The 24123-nt window shown below is 47.6% G+C and overlaps 1 protein-coding gene across 5 annotated transcripts in view; it reads left to right on the top strand.

Moving 5' to 3' along the window:
- The first annotated feature begins 1025 nt into the window (after nucleotides 1–1025).
- Nucleotides 1026–24123, top strand: part of slc5a1 (solute carrier family 5 member 1) — a 159337-nt gene continuing 136239 nt past the window's right edge. Inside the window, exons 1-2 of one of the 5 annotated variants that reach the window (XM_072245054.1) lie at nucleotides 1026–1276; nucleotides 15719–15790. In XM_072245054.1, the coding sequence (XP_072101155.1) occupies nucleotides 1151–1276; nucleotides 15719–15790 (198 nt within the window). In that variant the 5' untranslated portion in view covers nucleotides 1026–1150. Of the gene's footprint in view, nucleotides 1277–1306; nucleotides 1399–15718; nucleotides 15791–24123 lie in introns of those variants that run through there. The other 4 variants (XM_072245062.1, XM_072245046.1, XM_072245072.1 and 1 more) reach the window with 4 other exon arrangements.

The raw sequence follows: 24123 nt of genomic DNA on the forward strand, positions 1-24123 counted from the left end.
CATCTTCTTATCAGTAACGTGATCCAAACAAACTGCTAGCGGGAGGACTTTCTCAGCAGTTAACATACCAAAGAAGCCTTTTCAATTATAACATAACAAAGAAGCCATTTTAATTAGACTACGCAGTGACATAAAAAAAAGAAACCCCTTACACCTCCATACTTCCACTTGTGCTTCCCCCACCACTCACCTGTGTTTCATCCACCCTCCCGTCTTTCACCACCACTCCACCTTTCCATCCCTCACTCCTCACCTGTCCCCCCACTCTTCCACCTATCCTTCCCCCACCCCAGAGCTCCCCTTCCTCCATCACCTGTCCTTTCCCTGCCCATTGTCTGTCCTTGCCCCACCCCTCCACCGCTCACCTCTACTTCCCCACCCCTCATCTGTCCTTTCCCCACCACTCCACCTGTTCTTACCTCACCCCTCACGTCCTTCCCCAACCCCTCACCTGTCTTTCCCCACCACTCCACCTGTTCTTCCCTCACTTCTCACCTGACCTTTAGCCTGCCCTTCCCCCACCCACCTGTCCTTTCCCCCACCCACCACCTGTCCTTCCCCCTCCACCTGCCCTTTCCCCACCCCCTGACCTTTCCCCACCAACCTGTCCTTCTCCACCCCTCACCTGCCCTTCCACCAACCTGTCATTTCTCCAACCCTCCACCTGTCCTTCCCCCAGCTCCCAGCGTCTTTCCCCCACTCTTTTACCTGTCCTTCCCCCTGCCCTGACCTGTGCTTCCCCACCCAACTGTCTTTTGCCCACCTCTCATCTGTCCTTCCCCCTACCCTTCCAGCTGTGTTGACCCCTTCCCTCCAACTGTCTTTCCACTCGTCCGGCTGTGTCAGCGTGGGTGAAGTTTGGGACTGGAGTGGGTCCGCTGACATAGCGGTATCTCCCCATGTCTATTGGGTGACTCAGGGCAAGTATATTGGTGCCTCGAACCCCTGTCGTTCTCCAGTCAGCCCACGCTGAGTTTATTGCACAAACCTGGCTCTATTTCCTGGTTTTATTATTAACTGTAAATCGCAGGGGAAAATAAAAAGAAACCACACCTGCCGAGATATAAAGAGACTCTTGTGCAATGTTTGGAAACCTCTGCTTCTCTCCAAGTATTGGTTTGACAGTCGGCACCTGTGCAGCGAAGCGACGATGGAGACCACCACCGCGCCAGTAAACAGTGACACCGGATCAGGAAACTCGGTGGCCGTTAACAACCCGGCCGACATCTCTGTCATTGTCATCTACTTCCTCGTGGTCCTGGCTGTAGGAATTTGGGTGAGTCTGGGCCAAATCCCCGCCGCACAATTCACCAAAGACCTCTGACGTATCGTTTTATAATGTCTGTAAAACTATTCACTTTGATTAAGTTCATTGAGTGATTTTACACCAGTGATCATGTGAGTACACCGTACATTCGAAATCTATTGATTCTGCTGTTATTTGATATCTCCCAAACATCACCGCTGCCTAAGTTGTTGACACTTCGTTTTCCCCACTGGGTTTTAAACTCTTAAAACTTATGCAGACAACTTCCTGAAGGTCGTCCCCAGCTACAGCTGGCTGGTCTAGGAGTACCCTTCCGTGGTAAGGGAGGGTCCCTCTCTCTCCGCCTCTGCCCCCAGCAGCGCACTTCCTGATTTCAAGGCAGGGAAGTAAAAGGCAGAAGTGAAAAGCAGGAGAAGGGGAATTTGTGGTCAAAGTGAAATAAGCGCAGAAAGGGGAGGTAGAGAAAGAGGGGAAGAGAGAGAGAGAGAGAGTGAGTGAGTGAGGGGGAATAGTAATACATAAAATCAGTAGACATCAGTAGACACAAGAGATCCTGCAGATGCTGGAAATCTAGAGCAATACATATAATGTTCTGTGGGGGCTCAGCAGATCAGGCAGCGTCTGTGGATGGGAGTAAACAGTCGATGTTTCCGGCCAAGACCCTTCATCAGGTCTCTGGTATAAAAGCAGTAGAAATCCAAATCTGACTCACTGCAAACTCCCCAAACTCTCCATCTCCTGTTGGTCTCACGGCTTCAGACAGCCTTTAGCTCTCTCTGCTCCAGCATTTATCTCAACCCGTATCTAACTGCAGATTGCTGATGGCCTGTTGGATGAATCTTCTCCATAGTTTGCCTGGCTGAGAGGGGTTACAAGGTTCCACCTATCAACCCCCCCCCCAGCTTCTCACTTCATCCTCACTGCTCTACCCCCCCCCCACCTTCGTATTCTGGCTTCTTCCCTTTTCTCTTCAGTCCTGATGAAGGGTCTCAGTCTGAAATATTGACTCTGCATTCCCTTCCATAGATACTGCCTGACCCGCTGAGTCCTCTGTGCGCGTAACTCTGGATTTTGAGCGTCAGCAGAATATTTTGTGTTTGTGAAGATGGGATAAAATGGAATTTTTAGGTAGAGGGTGTTAGGAGTGAGATGACCCTCCAGACAGACAGGTGATGGTACAATCCACACGGGGAGCTGAACGAGAACTAGAGGAGACTGAAGAAGCTGGAATCTGGAGCACACATACATAATCTATTGGAGAAGCTGAGCGTCTCAAACAGAATCTGTGTGGGGGGTACGGGGGTTGTCAGGACTAGATAAGTGTGTAAGAGAGATTTTGTGATGGGAAGGAAAAGAGGCAGAGAGTTGTCCAAAATGCCCGAGAGGGCTAAGAGAGTTTGCATTCTCCGATGGGAATCACAGGCCTGTGGTATAGAGTCATAATCACATTTAATCACTGAAGAAATAAGATGAGAGTCAATAAAGAAATAATCAATTCTTGAATAGGAATGATGAACATGTGAAAAAAAAGAAAAATCTTTTTCCTGAGGATGCAAAAAACGCCAAATGTCCGTTGACCCAGAATCAGAGAGGAATGAATTAATCAAAGTTGCAGATTTATTAGGTAAGGTCCGTAGAGGAGCCGAACGGTCCAAAGCTGGAGTTAAACAAGTATTAAGATCTCCGCCCCAGATCAATGAAAACTCATTCAAATTCGGGAACTGATTGAATAATGATTTATAAAATTCCGGACAGTCCATATTGGGCGCATAAACATTAACCAGAACTACCTTTTTATTAAATAGTAGACCACTAACCAGTAGAAATCTACCATTCGGATCAGAGATAATATCATGTTGTATAAAAGTAACTGAAGAGTCTATAAAAATAGAGACGCCTCGAATCTTAGCGTTAGAGTTCGAATGAAACTGTTGTTCCTTCCAGAATTTAAAAAAACGTAATCTGTCCCCCCTCCGCACATGGGTCTCTGGTAAAAATAAAATTTGTGCTTTAAGTCTCCGGAACACTTTAAAAACTTTTTTCCTTTTAATAGGATGGTTAAGACCATTAGTATTCCAGGAGACGAAATTAATAATAGACTCCATAAACCCTAAAGTCAACCCGCAACAAGGAGGATTGACGATAGGCTCGACCCACGAACCCGGAAAGGGAACAGAACAAATAAGAGATACCGGGAAGGAGAATGCAACCAATACTTCAATAGTATACATAGCCCAAGAAGAAAAAAACTAAAACATGAAGCCCCTCCCACCACCCCCCACCCCATGACCCCAAGGCTAAATCTAACACAGACCAGCCAGAAAGAAGCAAGCACTAAAACTACCCCCATGACTTCCGATAGACACTCCCTAAAAAAAAGTGTAAATATTAAAAAGATCAGCTAGTTATAAAACAGTAAAAGAATAAAAAAAGTAAATCAATTAGAACAAACACTTAATATAACAGAGAAAAAGCCAGAAAATATAAAAAAAACTGCAACAAACCCCAGAACCTATGAATAAACAAAAAAAGAAATGAAATTATTAACATAAACTAGTTATGAAAACTTACAAAAAAAAGTGGATTTAAAAACTACAAAATTTAAGGCCTCAAAGGAAATACGTAGAGTGACGCTGAGGGAATAACCACCCAGAATCCCCTGGGAAAAAGAAAGGAATGACGCAGATAGAAAGAAAGTTTAGCAACCATATTAATTAATCAAAAATAAACTTTTCTGCCCATATAAGGCAAAAAAAAATTAAGGCCGACAAATTCACAACCTCCGATCAAACGGAGATAGTTAAAAATTACGATTAAGATGTTGAAGGTGAAAATTGATCCAGATAACTCTGGGCATCCGATGGAGATTCAAAAAAACGGAGGGCTCCATCCAACGTACGAATCCTTAGACGTGCTGGGTAAAGCAGTGCTGGTTTTAAATCCATCTTGTAGAGTTCCGACATCACAGATCTATAACGAACTCGCTGATCCCGAATTGGTTTGCTGAAATCCTCCACGAATCGGAGCTTAAAATCCAAAAAATCAATGTAACCTTTAGATCGAACGTAACGAAACAGTTTCTCCTTGTCTTGAAAGTAATGAAAACGTAAGATGACATGTCGAGGTTTATCTGACTTAGACGAGTATGATGGAACTCTATGAACACGATCCAGTAACGGTGGTTGGTCAGGAAATACAGTAGGAAATGCATCTTTTAAAAGTTGAGAAAAATACTTCATAGGGTTATCAGATTCAACAGCTTCACGCATCCCGATCATTCGAAGATTCTGCCGTCGCATTCTGGATTCTAAATCAGAGTTTTTAAAGGCCAGAAAGTCAAGTTTCTTCTTCATTACATTAATTGTTTCTTCGATTTTCTCCATCTTGAGTTCATTTTGTTGCGTGGATTTTTGAAGATCAATTATAGCCGACTGATGTTCCATAATAGATGTTTGTATCTTATCGATTGAATCGGCAATTTTCTGGAAATTAATTGAAATTTCCGCACGAATCAGCTCCGTAATTGAGGTTGAAATTTCCTTTTGAATTAGATCCGATATAGCTTTCAAAGTCACCGATGGTTCAGTCGGAGGAAAATCGGTACCTTTCGGTCTAACCGGAGGTTTGTCGTCCTTCCCGTTTTTCCCATTCTTAGACATAGCAGACCTTAAAAGCATCCGATTATCAAAGAGCCCAACTTATTTCAAAATATTGTAAAAGTCGATGCCTTAATGGTTAATTAAAATATAGCTGATCATAAGAAGAAAAACTCAGAGGTAATGGAGCGAGTCAAGAGCAAGACTTCACTCCATGAGCTCTACCGGAAGTCCCCACGTCATTTCTTAGTTAAAGGTCCAAAACTGTTCACAATCCTCCAAATGTTGTCTGACTAATGCCTTATAAATCCAGTTGCTGGCTGAAATCAAAATGTTTATGTGATATTCCTTGTTAGTCTTGAAATGTATCAGAGCCAAGTGCAGTTCTACTGAGGTGTGAAGATGGATCTTTCCTGTCATTCTTTTGTATGACAGGAACTGCCTTCAAGGTTTTCATTAACAAGTGTTTTCAGGATATTCTTGAGTCACGTCTCTGATTACAAATCTGCACAATAATTCATCCTGCCCTTTGGGTCATTCTCTTAGACGGAACTAGGTTAACCAGCCAAATAACCTTATAGTATGTTCTTAGATAGTATAAACTTAGATAACATGTTTATTGAATTATTCATTCAAGTATAAACAACAGATGGCCTCAGAGTAACCTTATCAAAGAAAGTTTTACTAGCAAGCCACATGAGATAACAGAATTGTAGAACTTGAGGTACAACTTAAAGGGAAAATTGGGAGCTGGATAGGAGTGGGTGCCACACTGTTGCACACGTAGAGTTTCTGCCTCATAGCTATAGTGGCCTGGGTTCAATGCTGAACTCGGGGGCTGTCTATGTGGAGTTTGCATGTTTTTCCCAGGTGCTCTGGTTTCCTCCCACATCCCAGTTACGTGCGGTTGGTAGATTAATTAGCTACTGTAACTTGCCCCTAATGTGTGAGGGAGTGCGAGAATTGGGGGGGAGGGGGTGGTTGGAGTTAATGTCCCTTTGAGAGAGAATAATTACAGAGATATAAAAGAGGGAAAGGGATGGAGGAGATTGTCCTGGGAGCTGGTACAAACTCAATAGGCTGACCGTCTTCCTGTGGTGAAAGAAATTATGAAGACTCAAATTCAAAAATGGCTTTGGCTTGATTCAGCAGCAACATTTACATACTCTGGTGTCTTCAGGCCTAATCTAGCATTTCAACGATGTTTTTATGCAAAAGTCCAATGCAAAAGCCTGGGTCAGTTCTATTTATTAAGGATGTTTATGTTTTATTTATATTTCCCTCCACTGCTGTATTTCCCCTGGTGTAGGTGGCCAGTGGGAGAAATGGTACAGGGGAGAGAGAATAGTTGTGTGGGAATGAGATTGGTGGGTTTAATCTGTGGGTTAGCATTGATTTAATGGGCCCACTGGCCAACCTGCGTGATTCTGAGATACAAGGAAGTGGGAGGGAGCTTGGTGTTCAGGGCCTGGCCTGCTGGGGTGTTGCTAGGGGTGTGTAAAGGTGTGTCAGTCCCTCAGAGGGTCAGGGCCAATGGGAGAGAGTACAGGTAGAGAAGAGAGAGAGAGCAGAGAGAGAAAGATTGAGAGTGGGAGAGAGACACTATGGAGGAATGTGGAGTAAAGGACATGTTCTTTAACACTCATTGTGATAGCTGGTCAAGACCAGGAGGACAGGACTTAGACTGCCCCAGGGCACTGGTTGCTGACTCCCTCAGTCCACCCCAGGAGAGCAGGCTGTGAACAGGTCCGAGCTCCCACAAGGCATCCCACTCCCCAAAACTCACCATTATCCTCACTGCTGCCACTACCAATACCCACCCCACATGTAGGTGCCACCCTCTGATTCCTCACTTCCAATGGCCAACACTCCCTAATCCATGAAAAACTGATCTCCGTAAACACGAGGAATTCTGCAGATGCTGGAAATTCAAGCAACACACATTAAAGTTGCTGGTGAATACAGCAGGCCAGGCAGCATCTCTAGGAAGAGGAACAGTGGACACTTCGGCCGAGACCCTTCGTCAGGACTAACTGAAGGAAGAGCTAGCTTACTAGATGACCTTTGAGACGGATATAAAATGATGAGGGTGGATGGTCGTAGATTTAAAAGGGACCTGAGGGGAAAGTCTTTCATGCAGGGAGTGGTGTACAAGTAGAACCCGCTGCCAGAGGTGAAGATAATTACAACTGAAATGTTTAAAAATATTTACCGGTACATGGACAGCGACTGATTTATTTTAATTTAGAGATACAGCTCAGAATAGGCTTTTCCAACCCTTCGAGCTGCACCACCCAGCACCCCTGACAACCCCATTTAACCCCTATTTAACCCCAGCCTAATCACAGGACAATTTACAATGACCAATTAACCTACCAACCGCTGAGTCTTTGGACCATGGGAGGAAACCAGAGCACCCGGAGGAAACCCTCATATTCCATGGGGAAGATGTGTAGACATTTTAGAGGACACCTGGTTGAACTCCCCAAGTCGTCACAGCACTGCACTAACCCCTACGTTACCATGGTATGCATCATGAGGGAGGTGGGCCAAATGCAGGCGGATGGGACGAGCTTGGACAGATATCTCAGTCAGCATCAACAAGTTGGGATGAAGGGCCTGTACAACACTATGTGACTATGACTAGGGTCCATTCACCCATCAGGTCCATGCTGGCTCCCAGGCAGGAAAAGTCAATATCAAAGTCGAGTTTATTATCATTTGTAAGAACGCGAGTGCACAGGAACCATGAAAAACCATACTTGCCACAGAATCACAGGCACAAGGCATTCACAAGCGCAGATATGCATTATACAATTAGAACAATGTGCAAAGTGGTCAGACTGTTGAAATACTGAGGTGGTGCCAGTTAGTTCATGAACCAAGTGGTTGAAGGGAAATTGCTGTTCTTGAACTGGTGGTTTGGAACTAAAGGCTTCTGTGACGCCTCCTGCAAGATGATGACATGGCCTGGATGGTGGGGATCATTGATATGGATGTTGCCTCTTGAGGCAGCATCTCCTGTAGACACCACCACCACAGACCGGGAGGTGGTTGCTTGGAGAGGAAGGAGGATGAGAGGTGACTTGAGAGTGGTGTACAAGATGGAAAGAGACATAAATCAAATGGATAGCCAGAGACTTTTATTCCAGGGTGGAAATCAGTAAAATGAGGGGGCATAATTTTAAACTGATTGTAGGAAAGTATAGGTGGGATGTCAGAGGTAAAGTTTTATACACAGAGAGTGGAGGATGTATGGAACATCCTGCCAGGGTGGTCATAGAGGCAGGTACCACTTGCATGATATGAGCTGGTGGTCGTAGGTGGTCATAGAGGCAGGGAAATAGCCTCAAGGTTCGGGGGAGTAGATTTAGGATGGAGATGATAAGGAACTGCTTTTCTCACAGGGTGATGAATCTGGAATTTTCTGCCCAGTGAAGCAGTGGAGGCTACATCAGTAAGTATACTTAAGACAAGGTTGGACAGATTTTTGCATAGTAGGAGAATTAAGGGTTATGGGGAAAAGACAGGTAGGTGCAGATGAGTCATGGACAGATCAGCCATGATCTTATTAAATGGTGGAGCAGGCTTGACAGGCCAGATGGCCTACTCCTGCTCCTATTTCTTATGGTCTTATGATATAGATACATTAGGGGAATTTAAGAAGCTCTTAGAAAGTCACATGGATGATAGAAAAACAGAGGGCTATGTAGGACGGAAGGGTTAGATTGATCTTATAGTAGGTTAAAAGTTGACAAAACATCATGGGCTGAAGTACCTGTAATGTCCTGTAATGTTCTATGTTGTATGTTCTCTGTTCTATGGTAGAAACAAAGAAACATAGAAAACCTACAGCACAATACAGGCCCTTCGGCCTACAAAGCTGTGCTGAACATGTCCTTACCTTACAACTACCTAGGCTTACCCATAGCCCTCTACAATCCTTATCCTAATCTGAAGCTACAATCCTTCCACCTTCTGGAATTGCAGCCTCTCAACCCTCTCCAGTGTCCTGAACCTCCCTGATCAGATCCGTACCATTGGTGGACATGTCTTCTGTTCCCAGGGCCTTTGGCACTGGACACCCTCCCTAAAACTCACCATTACCCAACACCTGCCTCCCACTGTCAAGTGCTGTCTGAATGTCCCAGTGAAGCACGGTGTGAAAGTTACTGTGTTAAAAGAACAATATCATAAAACCCCAAATTTCCCAGGGAGTGCTTCCTGGCCTGCTGAGGAATCCTAGCATTTCCTGTTTATTTTTATCTCAGTTATCTGCCATCTGCAGTATTTTGCTTTCTGGCAAGCACAAGTTCTTGTTGTTTATCCTCACTGCCCCCCTGCAGGAGAGAGTCTTTAAGCCCACTACTGATTGGCTGATGCTTCCTCTGTTTTACCTCAGGCTTTCTAATTGGAGAGATATGTTAGACCAATGGGAGTACAGTTCCCATACTGACCCCCAGTCAGATAACCTGTTACCAGTAACCAGGTTGTGAGTGTTTGGACTCTCATTGCCCTGGTAACTGTTTTGGACAACTGCTTACAAACTGGAACTCATGCTAGGAGGCCTTTCAACAATCTCTAAGAGCAACACAAACAGAACAGAGCTTCTGAGTTAGTGGTTCCCTGTGGTAGACAAAGGAACAAGCAATGGTTTAAAGGGTTGCAGCTTCAAGTTCCTAGGTGTCAACATCTCTGAAGATCTATCCTGGGCCAAACATATTGATGCAATTACAAAAAAGGCATGACAGTGGCTATATTTCATTGTGAGTTTGAGCAGTTTTGATATGACACCAAGCACACTAGCAAATTTCTACAGATGTACTGCGGAGTGCATTATAACTGGTTGTATCATAGTCTGGTCTCTATACCACAGCACGGGATTGAAAAACAGCCTCAGAATGTTGCAAACTCAGCCAGCTCCATCATCAGCACCACCCTCCTCAGCACCGAGGACACCTTCAAAAGACGATGCTTCAAAAAGGCGGCATCATTACGGGCCCTCATCACTCAGGACATACCCCCTTATCATTGATACCATCAGGGAGAAGGTACACGAGACCGAAGACACACACTCAATATTAAAGGAACAGTTTCTTTCCCTGTTATCGGGTTTCTGAACCAACCTATAAACACCTCACTATTTTTGGCTCTCTTTTTGCACTACTTATTTAATTTTATAAATATAACTATAAATTATATATGCATATATTATATATTATGTCTTTTCTTTAGAATTGTAATTCATAGTTTTTATATATTACATTGTACTGATGCCACAAAACAACAGATTTCACAGTGATATTAAGACTGGCTCTGACTCTGATTCCAATCCCACTCTTTGTTCGTATGTTTTGTACACTTGTATATGTTGTATAGCCCATTAAAAGCTTTGTAATCAATAATTCTTCTGACATTCTGGGACAGCTGAGCCTTTTAAGGCAAGAAGGGGCAAGTTGTGTTGCAAAGTGCAGATGCAGTGTGAGGTTACATTGCAATAAGAATGGCTAAATCCAAAGCCAGTCAAGTTGATTGTCATATGCACAGGTAGATGCAGACACAGGTGAGCAGTGAATAGCTTCCTAGCGGTAGCCGCACAAGCACGTAGCATCAGATAAGCAGCATTCACAAGACAAATGTAAACTAGACATCATTTTCATAAGAGGGGACACAATCAGAACCAAAATTGCAATGTCTATTTTAGTGTAAAGTGATCGAAGTGGTCAGTAGTTTTGCAGGTTGGTTCACAAACTGAATAGTTGATCGCGAAGTAACCATTCTTGAACCTGGTGGCATGGGACTTCAGGTTTCTATACCTGCTGCCAAATAGGAACTGTGAGAAGATGGCATGGCCTGGGTGGTGGGGATCTTTGGTGACAGAAATGGCCTTCTTGAGGCAGCACCTCCTATAGTTACTATCAATAGTGCGGAAGGTTGTGTTTGTGATGTATTGTGCAGACTACACTACTTTCTACAGCTTCTTACTGTATGAACCTACACATTTGAAACCCAGACCCTGGCTTTCAACTGTAGAAGTTTGTTAGCATGTTTGATAACAAGCTGAATCTTCTTAACTTTCTAAGAATGTAAAGATGGTGGTGTACCTGCCTTAGAATTGCAAACCCCAGGACAAGTCATCAGATATGTTAGCACTCAGGAATATAAAGCTGAGGGCCCTTTCTATCCCAATGTAGATTCACATGAATCAGAATCAGAATCAGGTTTATTATCACTGGCATCTGACATGGAATTTGTTAACTTAGCAGCAGCAGTTCAACGCAATACATAATCTAGCAGGGAAAAAAACAATAACAAATAAAGATAATAATAATAATAATAATAAATAAACAAGTAAATCAATTACGAATATTGAAGATTTTTTTAAAGGGCAAAAACAGAAATACTGTATATTAAAAAAGTGAGGTAGTGTCCAAGCCTTCAATGTCCAGTTAGGAATCGGATGGCAGAGGGGAAGAAGCTGTTTTTGAATCGCTGAATGTGTGCCTTCAGGCTTCTGTACCTCCTACCTGATGGCAACAGTGAGAAAAGGGCATGCCCTGGATGGTGGACATCCTTAATAATGGACGCTGCCTTTCTGAGACACCGCTCCCTGAAAATGTCCTGGGTACTTTGTAGACTAGTGCCCAAGATGGAGCTGACTAGATTTACAACTTTCTGTAGCTTCTTTCAGTCCTGTGCAATAGCCTCTCCATACCAGACAGTGATGCAACCTGTCAGAACGCTCTCCACGGTACATCTGTAGAAGTTTGAGTGTATTTGTTGACATGCCAAAACTCTTCAATCTCCTAATAAAGTATAGCCTCTGTCTTGCCTTTTTTATAACTACATCAATATGTTGGGACCAGGTTAGGTGCTCAGAGATCTTGACACCCAGGAACTTGAAACTGCTCACACTCTCCACTTCTGTTCCCTCTGTGAGGATTGGTATGTATTCTTTTGCCTTACCCTTCCTGAAGTCCACAATCAGCTCTTTCACCTTACTGCTGTTGAATACCAGGTTGTTGCTGCAGTACCACTCCACTAGTTGGCATATCTCACTCCTGTACGTCCTTTCATCAACACCTGAGATTCTACCAACAATGGTTTTATCATCAGCAAATTTATTGATGGTATTTAAGCTATGCCAAGCCACACAGTCATGTGTATATAGAGAGTAGAGCATTGGACTAAGCACACACCCTTGAGGTGCACCAGTATTGATCATCAGTGAGGAGGAGATGTTATCACCAATCCGCACGGGTTGCGGTCTTCCGGTTAGAAAGTCAAGGATCCGATTGCAAAGGGAGGTACAGAGGCCCAGGTTCTGCAACTTCTCAATCAGGATTGTGGAAATGATGGTATTAAATGCTGAGCTATACTCATTGGACGGCATCCTGATATAGGTGTTTGTGTTGTCCAGGTGATCTAAGGCCGTGTGAAGATCTGTTGAGGTCGTGGGAAGGTGAGATCGGAATGGGAATTTCACCACCGATTATCCTTGACAAGAAAGCACACCAGCAAGAGAGAACTGGAAAAATGTTGCAGAGAACCATGATTTAATACACACCTGAGAAAATGCTCTGGTAATTTAAGTTAATGCTACTAAAGGGTAAGGCTTTCAAAGGAACAACCACTTTGGCTTCATGATTCAAGGATAACTTAAGTTTCCTTGTGAGATCATTAACCAACTTCCCAATGGACCAGAGTGAGTTAGAATCCCTATATAACACTCTAAAAAGTCTCAAAATTAAACAAATAACTTTCCTGGGATGCTGCTGAGGTATATTGGTAAGTCTGTGCAATTCACAAAAATGCTGGATGGACTCAGCAGGAAATTCTGTGTACTTGTGGGGCAGGGATGGTGAGTACAATGACATATCACCATGAGCATGTGTCCCACACATCACACATTACTTGTGCCTTGGAAGTGACTTCATTAATGTTGCAACTCCCTCCACAACAGCACCGTTTCCAGACATCAAGTGGGCAGCTGCCCCCAGCTTCTCGGGTACCTCCTATATCTAATAAAGTGGTTACTGACTGTATGTTCATGGCCTTCTGCTGCTTCATTCAATGTGCTGTGTGTTCAGAGATGCTCTTCTGCACACCAGTGTTGTAACACATGTTTATTTCAGTTACTGATGCCTTCCTGTCAGCCTGAACCAGTCTGGCCATTATCCTCCGACGTCTCCTCATAGAGGCAAGGGGAGAAAAAAAACCAGAGGACATGGGTTAAGGGTGAGGGGGGAAAAGTTTAAAGGGAACATTAGGGGGGGCTTCTTCACACAGAGAATGGTGGGAGTATGGAATGAGCTGCCAGACGATGTGGTAAATGCGGGTTCTTTTTTAACATTTAAGAATAAATTGGACAGATACATGGATGGGAGGTGTACGGAGGGATATGGTCCGTGTGCAGGTCAGTGGGACTAGGTAGAAAATGGTTTGGCACAGCCAAGAAGGGCCAAAAGGCCTGTTTCTGTGCTGTAGTTTTTCTATGGTTTCTATGGTTTCTATTATGAAGCCAAAGTGGCTGTTCCTTTTAAAGCCTTGCCCTTTTGTAATATTAGCTTGTAATTACTGGAACATTTTCTCAGGTATGTATTAAGTCGTGGTTCTCTACAATATTTTTCCAGTTCTGTCCTTGCTGGTGTGTTTTCTTGTCAAGGATCCTTAACAAGGCATTTTCAGCCACTGAACTGCTGCTCGTTAGATGTTTTTTGTTTCTCACACCACTCTTTATAAATTGTAGTGACAATTGTGTGTGAAAGTCTCAGAAGATCAGTTTCTGAGATGCTGAAACCACCCCATGTGGCATCAACAAACATTCCACAGTCAAAGATCACATTTCTTTCCCATGCTGGTGTTTGGTCTGAACAACAACTGAACCTCTTGACCATGTCTGTATGTTTTTATGCATTGGGTTGCTACCACATGATTGGCTGATTAGGTATTTGCATTAGCAAACAGGTGCACAGATGTACCTAATAAAGTGGCCACAGAATGTAGGGAGGAGCAGTAAGTCTGAACTGGATAAACGAGAAGATTGAAAAATTTGTTTGAGCTAATTGGGAAGATAGAAAGATGCCATTAAGCTAGAAAGAGTAAAGAGGAGGATGTTGCTAAGACTAAGTTATGGAGAGAGATTGAGCAGGTTGAGACTCTTCACTGGAGCTTGGGAGAGGAGAAGTGATCTAAAGATTGTATGAGATCTTGAGGAGTGTCAATAGGATGGATGCACACTCACCTTTTTCCCAGAGCTGGGAAAACGTGCATGAGAGAGCAGGGGCTTAGGGTGAGATTTAGATCCATTTATTTATCACATGTATATCGAAACATATAGTGAAATGTGTCATTTGTGTTAAGAACTGACACAACAATCTAAGCTCACAAGTGTTGTCAGCAGCAACATGGGCCAATAGATTGATTCTGCTCCGATATCTTATGGACATTCCCACCATGTCCATAGAAAAACATCAGCAACAACAACAACAATGGGACAACAATTTCCTCCCTCCCTCCCTCCCACGCAGCACAGATTATTTTTTGGGATCTTTTTAAATAATCAGATTGATTTCTTCCAGAAATGTGTTGCTTTCACATCCTTAGGATGTTGAGGAGGGAGTGCCAGCTGGACGAGGAGGGTGTACGTATCCCAAGGTCCCTGTCCACCTCTGAACGTGAGCTTGAGCAGCGTAAATGTGACACAACTTGTTTGTTCTCCTGAAGCATTGTGATTCAGATGATAACTCAATCCGCAAGTCCAGAGGCACTCTTCTCCTCTGCAGAGGGTGCAAATGACAATTTAGCCAGCACCCAGGGGTGGAGCTCTACTTTCTGGCAAGGATGGTCTTGCCTTCTTGTGTTGGGAATAGGACAAACTGGGTGGCAACAAGCCAGCACAGACATGAGGGGAAGTTAGGGGGATGTTTGAGGGTGGTAGAGTGGAGGACTCCAGCTGTTGTCTTTGAGCTGATGGTGAGAGGGGTGTCAGCCTGGAAACTGAGAAGAGGAAAAGGGAGAGATCAGACTGGCATGGGTTGTGGAGATGGGAGTAAGGGGTTAGAGGTTCGGGGAATTGGGGAAGTGGCAGCTGACATCGAGATGCGGAGTAGGGATCAGTAATAGCATCAAGGAGGGTAATTGGTGGGTTTGGCGAGGTGTGGGGAGTGGGTTGCCTTGTGGGACCCACACCTGTCCATAAGTAGAACCACAGGAGACAGCTCCCAGTGTCTCGGGATCTCCCAATAGGCTCCCCCCTCCCCAACATATCTGCGAGTGCTGCTCTAACCTTCTGTTTGCATTTTGGTGTCACTCTATTTATACATGATCATCCAGTAAGAAGAGATGATATCAATAAACTTTATTCTGGGACTGGCAACGATAGTCCTGGAAGTGGGTCACGGAAGGTCCTGCCTGGGTGGACTGCCTAGCGATGCTCCGGGAGTATCTCTGAGCCTGGGTAACCATCCAGAGGGAGCATGTGGTGTCTGTGGGTACCGTAGAGCAAGTCTGGGATTGCTGGGCACCGTAGGGATAAACACCATCCTTGACACAGATGAATTTAGTTTGCATTAGTAATTGTGTTAATCACTGCATGGTCTATGAGTTTGTTGTAGAATTTTGTAGCATAGGAGAATTAAGTTTGTAATAAAAGTAATTTTGGAAAAAAAGGAGCAAAGTGGTCCGTGTTCTCCTGATGGCAGCTGCCTGAATGACCAAACTAGAGAAAGCCAAATGTGAAATTTCCTCAAAGTGAAATCAATGTTCCAGTATACCAGACTGAAAAAGACATCAAAGGGTCCCATCTGCATTTGAGAGTTTCCAGCAGTAACAACTGCTGTTCCTGTTTCCACAGGCGATGGTGCAGAGCAACCGTGGCACTGTTGGGGGCTTCTTCCTTGCGGGCAGGAGCATGAGCTGGTGGCCGGTAAGGAGACTTCCCTTCAACCTCACAGGTCTGCGATGTCAGAGAGAGAGGAGTTCATATTACACTGGGAGAGAAAAGGGGCAAGTTAATTTCACAATGGGAGAGAGAAGAAGAGGGCTGGTGTATAACTGTGGAAGAGAATGTGTTCAGGTATCGCTGGGAGACAGAGGGTGAGGTAGCACTGGGAGAGAGAGGGTGAGATATCACTGGGAGAGAGGGGGTGAGATATCATTGGGAAAGAATGTGTTCAGGTATCACTGGGAAGCAGACAGTGAGGTAGCACTGGGAGAGAGGGTTGAGATATCACAGGGAGAGAGAGGGTGAGATATCATTGGGAGAGAGGGTTTGAGATATCACTGGGAGAGAGGGTTGAGATATCACTGGGAGAGGTGGGTGAGGTAGCACTGGGAGAGAGGGTTGAGATATCACAGGGAGAGAGAGGGTGAGATATCATTGGGAGAGAGGGTTTGAGATATCACTGGGAGGGAGGGTTGAGATATCACTGGGAGAGATGGGTGAGGTAGCACTGGGAGAGAGGGTTGAGATATCACTGGGAGAGACAGGTTGAGATATCACTGGGAGAGAGCAGGTGAGATATCATTGGGAGAAGAGGGTGAGATATTATTGTGCAAGATGGGGTGAGGTATAACAATGGGAGAGAGAGAGGGTGAGGTATTGCTTTGGGAAAGAGGGGTGAGATATCACTGTGGGAGAGAGAGGATGAGGCATCACTGTGGGAGAGAGAGAGGGTGAGGTATCTGTAATAGAGAGGGTGAGGTATCACAGTGGGAGAGAGAGAGGGTGAGGTATCACTGTGGGAGAGAGAGAGAGGGTGAGGTATCACTATGGGAGAGAGGGGTTGGGGTATCACTGTGGGAGAGAGAGAGAGGGTGAGGTATCACTGTGGGAGAGAGGGGTTGGGGTATCACTGTGGGAGAGAGAGAGAGGGTGAGGTATCACTGTGGGAGAGAGAGAGAGGGTGAGGTATCACTATGGGAGAGAGGGGTTGGGGTATCACTGTGGGAGAGAGGATGAGGTGTCACTGTGAAAGAGAGTGAGGTTGAAGTATCACTGTGGATTTATTAGCCCAGCTAAATGAATTTCAATCACTGCTTCATTCTACAAGCTGTTGAACTTGTTCCCCCTGTACAGTGCGCTTAAAGGCAATGCCCCTAATCACGTCCTTGACTGGTCAGCAGACATGGCCAGGGAATTTGATGACACCAAACAAGATCTTTCTAACGTGACCCTACTGGTGCACTCTCTTCCCAACACACCCATAGCCACTACTGACACTAACACACCCATAGTCATTACTACTGACACTTCAGACAATGCTGTGGGTGCTGTGCATGAACAGTTGGTCGGAGTTGTGTGGCATCTGCTCACCTTCTTCAGCCGGCAGCTCTGTCCCCCCAAAAGAAAGTACAGCATTTCACAGCAATAGTTAACCACGAACCCCTCAGGGAAAAGTACTGCCATGGCTGACTGCCTCTCACAACCAGCCGTTGACAACATACACATAGGGGTTGACTATGCCGGCATGGCAGCTGAACGAGCTACTGACCTAGACATCCAGGCTTACCAAACAGCAGTCACAAGCCTGCGGCTTGCTGACACTAAGTTCGGGGAACCTGGGGTTTCTCTCCTGTGCGATTTCTCAACAGGTGGCTCCTCACCAACTGGAGGTGAACTGTGTAGGGTAATGTAATTGGTGGAATTGTACATAATTCACAACCACAAACTAGTGATACCACACCCCACTCTCTCCCACTATGCTACCTCACACCCCCTCTCCCACAGAGATACCTCACCCTGGCTCTGTCACACAGTGATACTCAGCCTGCTCACACAGTGAGAAACCACCCACTCTACAACAGTGAAACCTCACCATCACTCCAACAGTGATATCTCACCCACTCATTCCCACAGTGATTCTTCACACCCTCCCACAGTGATACTTCACCCCCTCTCTCCCACAGTGATACCTGTCACAGAGAGAGAGAGGCTGAGGTATCACTGTGTTGGGGGGGTGAAGTATTACTGTGGGAGGGGAGTGAGTTATCACTGTGGGGGAGAGAGGGTGAGATATCACTGAGGGAGGGGGTGAAGTATCACAATATGAGTGAGTAGGGGTGAGGTATCACAGTGGGAGTGAGTAGGGGTGAGGTATCACATTGAGAGTAAGTAGGGGTGAGGATTCACAGTGGGAGTGAGTAGGGGTGAGGATTCACAGTTGGAGTGAGTAGGGGTGAGGTATTACACTGGGAGTGAGTAGGGGTGAGGTATCACAGTGGGAGTGAGTAGGGGTGAGGATTCACAGTCAGAGTGAGTAGGGGTGAGGTATCACAGTGGGAGTGAGTAGGGGTGAGGATTCACAGTAGCAGTGAGTAGGGGTGAGGTATCACAGTGGGAGTGAGTAGGGGTGCGGATTCACAGTTGGAGTGAGTAGGGGTGAGGTATCACATTGAGAGTGAGTAGGGGTGAGGTATCACAGTGGGAGTGAGTAGGGGTGAGGTATCACAGTGGGAGTGAGGGGTGAGGATTCACAGTCGGAGTGAGTAGGGGTGCGGTATTACACTGGGAGTGAGTAGGGGTGAGGTATCACACTGGCAGTGAGTAGGGGTGAGGTATCACAGTGGGAGTGAGTAGGGGTGAGGATTCACAGTCGGAGTGAGTAGGGGTGAGGTATTATACTGGGAGTGAGTAGGGGTGAGGTATCACAGTAGGAGTGAGTAGGGGTGAGGTATCACAGTGGGAGTGAGTAGGGGTGAGGATTCACAGTCGGAGTGAGTAGGGGTGAGGTATCACAGTAGGAGTGAGTAGGGGTGAGGTATCACAGTGGGAATGAGTAGGGGAGAGGATTCACAGTGGGAATGAGTAGGAGTGAGGATTCACAGTTGGAGTGAGTAGGGGTGAGGTATCACAGTGGGAGTGAGTAGGGGTGAGGATTCACAGTCGGAGTGAGTAGGGGTGAGGTATCACAGTGGGAGTGAGTAGGGGTGTGGGATCACAGTGGGAGTGAGTAGGGGTGAGGTATTACACGATGTGAGTAGGGATGCGGATTCACAGTGGGAATGAGTAGGGGTGAGGATTCACAGTGGGAGTGAGGGGTGAGGTATCACAGGAGTGAGTAGGGGTGAGGTATCACAGTGGGAGTGAGTAGGGGTGAGGATTCACAGTCGGAGTGAGTAGGGGTGAGGTATCACAGTGGGAGTGAGTAGGGGTGTGGGATCACAGTGGGAGTGAGTAGGGGTGAGGTATTACACGATGTGAGTAGGGATGCGGATTCACAGTGGGAATGAGTAGGGGTGAGGATTCACAGTGGGAGTGAGGGGTGAGGTATCACAGGAGTGAGTAGGGGTGAGGTATCACAGTGGGAGTGAGTAGGGGTGAGGATTCACAGTTGGAGTGAGTAGGGGTGAAAATTCACGGGAGTGTGTAGGGGTGAGGTATCACATTGGGAGTGAGTAGGGGTGAGATATCACAGTGGGAGTGAGTAGAGGTGAGGATTCACAGTGGGAGTGAGTAGGGGTGAGGTATTACACGGTGTGAGTAGGGGTGCGGATTCACAGTGGGAGTGAGTAGGGGTGAGATATCACAGTAGGAGTGAGTAGGGGTGAGGTATCACAGTGGGAGTGAGTAGGGGTGTGGGATCACAGTGGGAGTGAGTAGGGGTGAGGTATTACACGGTGTGAGTAGGGGTGCGGATTCACAGTGGGAATGAGTAGGGGTGAGGATTCACAGTGGGAGTGAGTAGGGGTGAAATATCACAGTAGGAGTGAGTAGGAGTGAGGTATCACAGTGGGATTGAGTAGGGGTGAGGATTCACAGTCAGAGTGAGTAGGGGTGAGGTATTACACGGTGTGAGTAGGGGTGCGGATTCAAAGTGGGAGTGAGTAGGGGTGAGGATTCACGGTGGGAGTGAGTAGGGGTGAGGTATCACAGTGGGAGTGAGTAGGGGTGTGGGATCACAGTGTGAGTAGGGGTGTGGGATCACAGTGGGAGTGAGTAGGGGTAAGGTATTACACAGTGTGAGTAGGGGTGTGGGATCACAGTGGGAATGAGTAGGGGTGAGGATTCACAGTGGGAGTGAGTAGGGGTGAGGTATCACAGGAGTGAGTGTGGTATCACTGTGGGAGGGGTAAGTGAGGGATCTCTGTGGGACAGGGAGGTGAGGTATCACAGTGGGAATGAGTAGGGGAGAGGATTCACAGTGGGAATGAGTAGGAGTGAGGATTCACAGTTGGAGTGAGTAGGGGTGAGGTATCACAGTGGGAGTGAGTAGGGGTGAGGATTCACAGTCGGAGTGAGTAGGGGTGAGGTATCACAGTGGGAGTGAGTAGGGGTGTGGGATCACAGTGGGAGTGAGTAGGGGTGAGGTATTACACGATGTGAGTAGGGATGCGGATTCACAGTGGGAATGAGTAGGGGTGAGGATTCACAGTGGGAGTGAGGGGTGAGGTATCACAGGAGTGAGTAGGGGTGAGGTATCACAGTGGGAGTGAGTAGGGGTGAGGATTCACAGTTGGAGTGAGTAGGGGTGAAAATTCACGGGAGTGTGTAGGGGTGAGGTATCACATTGGGAGTGAGTAGGGGTGAGATATCACAGTGGGAGTGAGTAGAGGTGAGGATTCACAGTGGGAGTGAGTAGGGGTGAGGTATTACACGGTGTGAGTAGGGGTGCGGATTCACAGTGGGAGTGAGTAGGGGTGAGATATCACAGTAGGAGTGAGTAGGGGTGAGGTATCACAGTGGGAGTGAGTAGGGGTGTGGGATCACAGTGGGAGTGAGTAGGGGTGAGGTATTACACGGTGTGAGTAGGGGTGCGGATTCACAGTGGGAATGAGTAGGGGTGAGGATTCACAGTGGGAGTGAGTAGGGGTGAAATATCACAGTAGGAGTGAGTAGGAGTGAGGTATCACAGTGGGATTGAGTAGGGGTGAGGATTCACAGTCAGAGTGAGTAGGGGTGAGGTATTACACGGTGTGAGTAGGGGTGCGGATTCAAAGTGGGAGTGAGTAGGGGTGAGGATTCACGGTGGGAGTGAGTAGGGGTGAGGTATCACAGTGGGAGTGAGTAGGGGTGTGGGATCACAGTGTGAGTAGGGGTGTGGGATCACAGTGGGAGTGAGTAGGGGTAAGGTATTACACAGTGTGAGTAGGGGTGTGGGATCACAGTGGGAATGAGTAGGGGTGAGGATTCACAGTGGGAGTGAGTAGGGGTGAGGTATCACAGGAGTGAGTGTGGTATCACTGTGGGAGGGGTAAGTGAGGGATCTCTGTGGGACAGGGAGGTGAGGTATCACTGTGGGTGAGCGGGTGAGGTGTCACTTTGGGAAAGAGGGTGAGGTATTACGGTGGGAGGGGGGGTGAGGTGTCACTGTAGAAAACGGGTGAGGTATCACTGTGGGAGAAGGGGTGAGGTATCACTGGGAGAGACGGGGGTGAGGTGTCACTGTGGGAGAAGGGGTGAGGTATCACTGGGAGAGACGGGGGTGAGGTGTCACTGTGGGAGAGGGGGGTGAGGTATCACTGTGGGAGGGGGGTGAGGTGTCACTGTGGAGAGGGTGAGGTGTCACTCTGGGAGAGAGGGTGAGTTATCACTCTGGGAGAGGGGGTGAGTCATCACTGTGGGAGAGAGAGGGTGAGGTATCACTGTAGGAGAGGGAGGTGAGGTGTCACTGTGGGAGAGGGAGGGTGAGGTATCACTGTGGGATAGAGAGGGTGAGGTATCACTGTGGGAGAGGGGGTGTGCTGTCACCGTGGGAAAGGTGGTGAAGTGTCACTGCGGGAGACGGGGGGGGTGAGGTGTCACAGTGGTACAGGGAGGGTGAGATATCACTGTGGGAGAGAGGATGAGGTATCACTGAGGGACAGTGAGGGTGGGGTATCATTGTTAGAGAGGGGATGGTATCACTGTGGGAGGGGTAAGTGAGGGATCACTGTGAGACAGGGAGGTGAGGTATCACTGTGGGAGAGGGTGGGTGAGATGTCACTGGGGGAGGGGGGAGTGAGAGATCACTGTGAGACAGGGAGGTGAGGGATCACTGGGAGAGAGGGTGAGGTGTCACTGTGGGAAAGAGGATGAGGTATCACGGTGGAGGGGGTGAGGTATCACTGTGGAAAACAGGGGTGAGGTATCACTGTGGGAGAAGGGGTGGGGTGTCATGGGGAGACGGGGGTGAGGTGTCACTGGGGGAAAGGAGAGTGAGGTGTCGCTGTGGCAGACGGGGGTGAGGTATCACTGTGGGAGACGGTGAGCTATCACGGTGGGAGGAGTTCAGGTATCACTGGGGGAGGGGGTTGAGTTGTCACTGTGAGAGAGGGGGTTGAGGTGTTACTGTGGGAGAGAGGGTCAAGTATCACTGTAGGGCACAGGATGAGTTATCACTGTGCGACAAGGGGTGAGGTATCACTGTGGGAGAGAGTATGAGGTGACATTGTGAGAGAGAGGGTGAGGTATCACTGTGGGACAGGGGGGTGAGGTATCACTGTGGGAGGAGGTTGAGGTGTCACTGTGAGAGGGAGGGTGAGGTGTCACTGTGGTACAGGGACAGTGAGGTATCACTGTGGGAGAAGGTGGGTGAGGTATCACTGTGGGACGGAGTGAGGTATCACTGTGGGAGAGATGGTGATGTCTCACTGTGGGAGAGAGGGTGAGGTGTCACTGTGGGAAAGAGGGTGAGGTATCACGGTGGGAGGGGGGTGAGGTGTCACTGTGGAAAACGGGTGAGGTATCACTGTGGGAGAAGGGGTGAGGTTTCACTGGGGAAGTGAGGGTTGAGGTGTCACTGTGGGAGACGGAGGTGAGGTGTCACTGTGGTACAGGGACGGTGAGGTATCACTGTAGTGGGAGTGAGGTGTCACTGAGGCAGAGAGGATGAGTTGTCACAGTGGGAGGAGGTTGAGGTGTCACTGTAGAAGAGAAGGTGAGGTGTCACTGTGAGACAGGGAGGGTGAGGTATCACTGTGGGAGAGGGTGGGTGAGGTATCACTGCGGGACGGAGTGAGGTATCACTGTGGGAGAGATGGTTAAGTCTCACTGGAGAGGGGGTGTGAGGTGTCACTGGGGTGCGGGGAGTGAGAGATCACTGTGGGACAGGGAGGTGAGGTATCACTGTGGGAGAGAGGGTGAGGTGTCACTTTGAGAAAGAGGGTCAGGTATCACGGTGGGAGGGGGATGAGGTGGCACTGTAGCAAACAGAGGTGAGGTGTCACTGTGGGAGAGAGGTGAGGTATCACTGTGGGGGGGGTGAGGTGTCACTGTGGGAGAGAGGGTGAGGTATCATTGTGGGAGAGGGGGTGAGTCATCACTGTGGGAGAAGGAGGGTGAGGTATCACTGTGGGAGAGGGAGGTGAAGTGTCACTGTGGGAGGGGGGATGAGGTGTCACTGTGGGAGACTGGGGGGTGGGTGAGGTGTCACAGTGGTACAGGGAGGGTGAGGTGTCACTGTGGGAGAGAGGATGAGGTATCACTGTGGGACAGGGAGGTGAGGTATCACTGTGGGAGAGAGGGTGAGGTGTCACTTTGGGAAAGAGGGTCAGGTATCACGGTGGGAGGGGGATGAGGGGTCACTGTAGCAAACAGGGGTGAGGTGTCACTGTGGGAGGGAGGGGTGAGGTATCACTGTGGGGGGGGGTGAGGTGTCACTGTGGGAGACAGGGGGGTGGGTGAGGTGTCACAGTGGTACAGGGAGGGTGAGGTGTCACTGTGGAAGAGAGGATGAGGTATCACTGAGGGACAGGGAGGGTGTGGTATCATTGTGAGAGAGAGGGTGGTATCACTGTGGGAGCGGGAAGTGAAGGATCACTGTGGCGCAGGGAGGTGAGGTATCACTGTGGGAGAGAGGGTGAGGTGTCACTGTGGGAAAGAGGGTGAGGTATCACGGTGGGAGGGGGGTGAGGTGTCACTGTGGAAAACGGGGGTGAGGTATCACTGTCGGAGAAGGGATGAGGTATCATTAGGAGGAGACGGGAGTGAGGTGTCACTGGGGAAGAGGGGAGTGATGTGTCAATGTGGGAGAGGGGAGTGAGGTGTTACTGTGGGGGGTGAGGTGTCACTGTGGGAGAGTGGGTTGAGATGTCACTGTGGGAAAGAGGGTGAGGTATCTTGGTGGGAGGGGGTGAGGTGTCACTGTGGAAAATGGGGGTGAGGTATCACTGGGGGAGGGGGGAGTGAGGGATCACTGTGGGACAGGGAGGTGAGGTATCACTGTGGGAGAGAGGGTGAGGTGTCACTGTGGAAAAGAGGGTGAGATATCATGGTGGGAGGGGGTGAGGTATCACTATGGATAACGGGTGAAGTGTCACTCTGGGAGAAGGGGTGAGTTA

Source organism: Mobula birostris, chromosome 2 (assembly GCF_030028105.1).
Source record: "Mobula birostris isolate sMobBir1 chromosome 2, sMobBir1.hap1, whole genome shotgun sequence".
NCBI lineage: Eukaryota > Metazoa > Chordata > Chondrichthyes > Myliobatiformes > Myliobatidae > Mobula > Mobula birostris.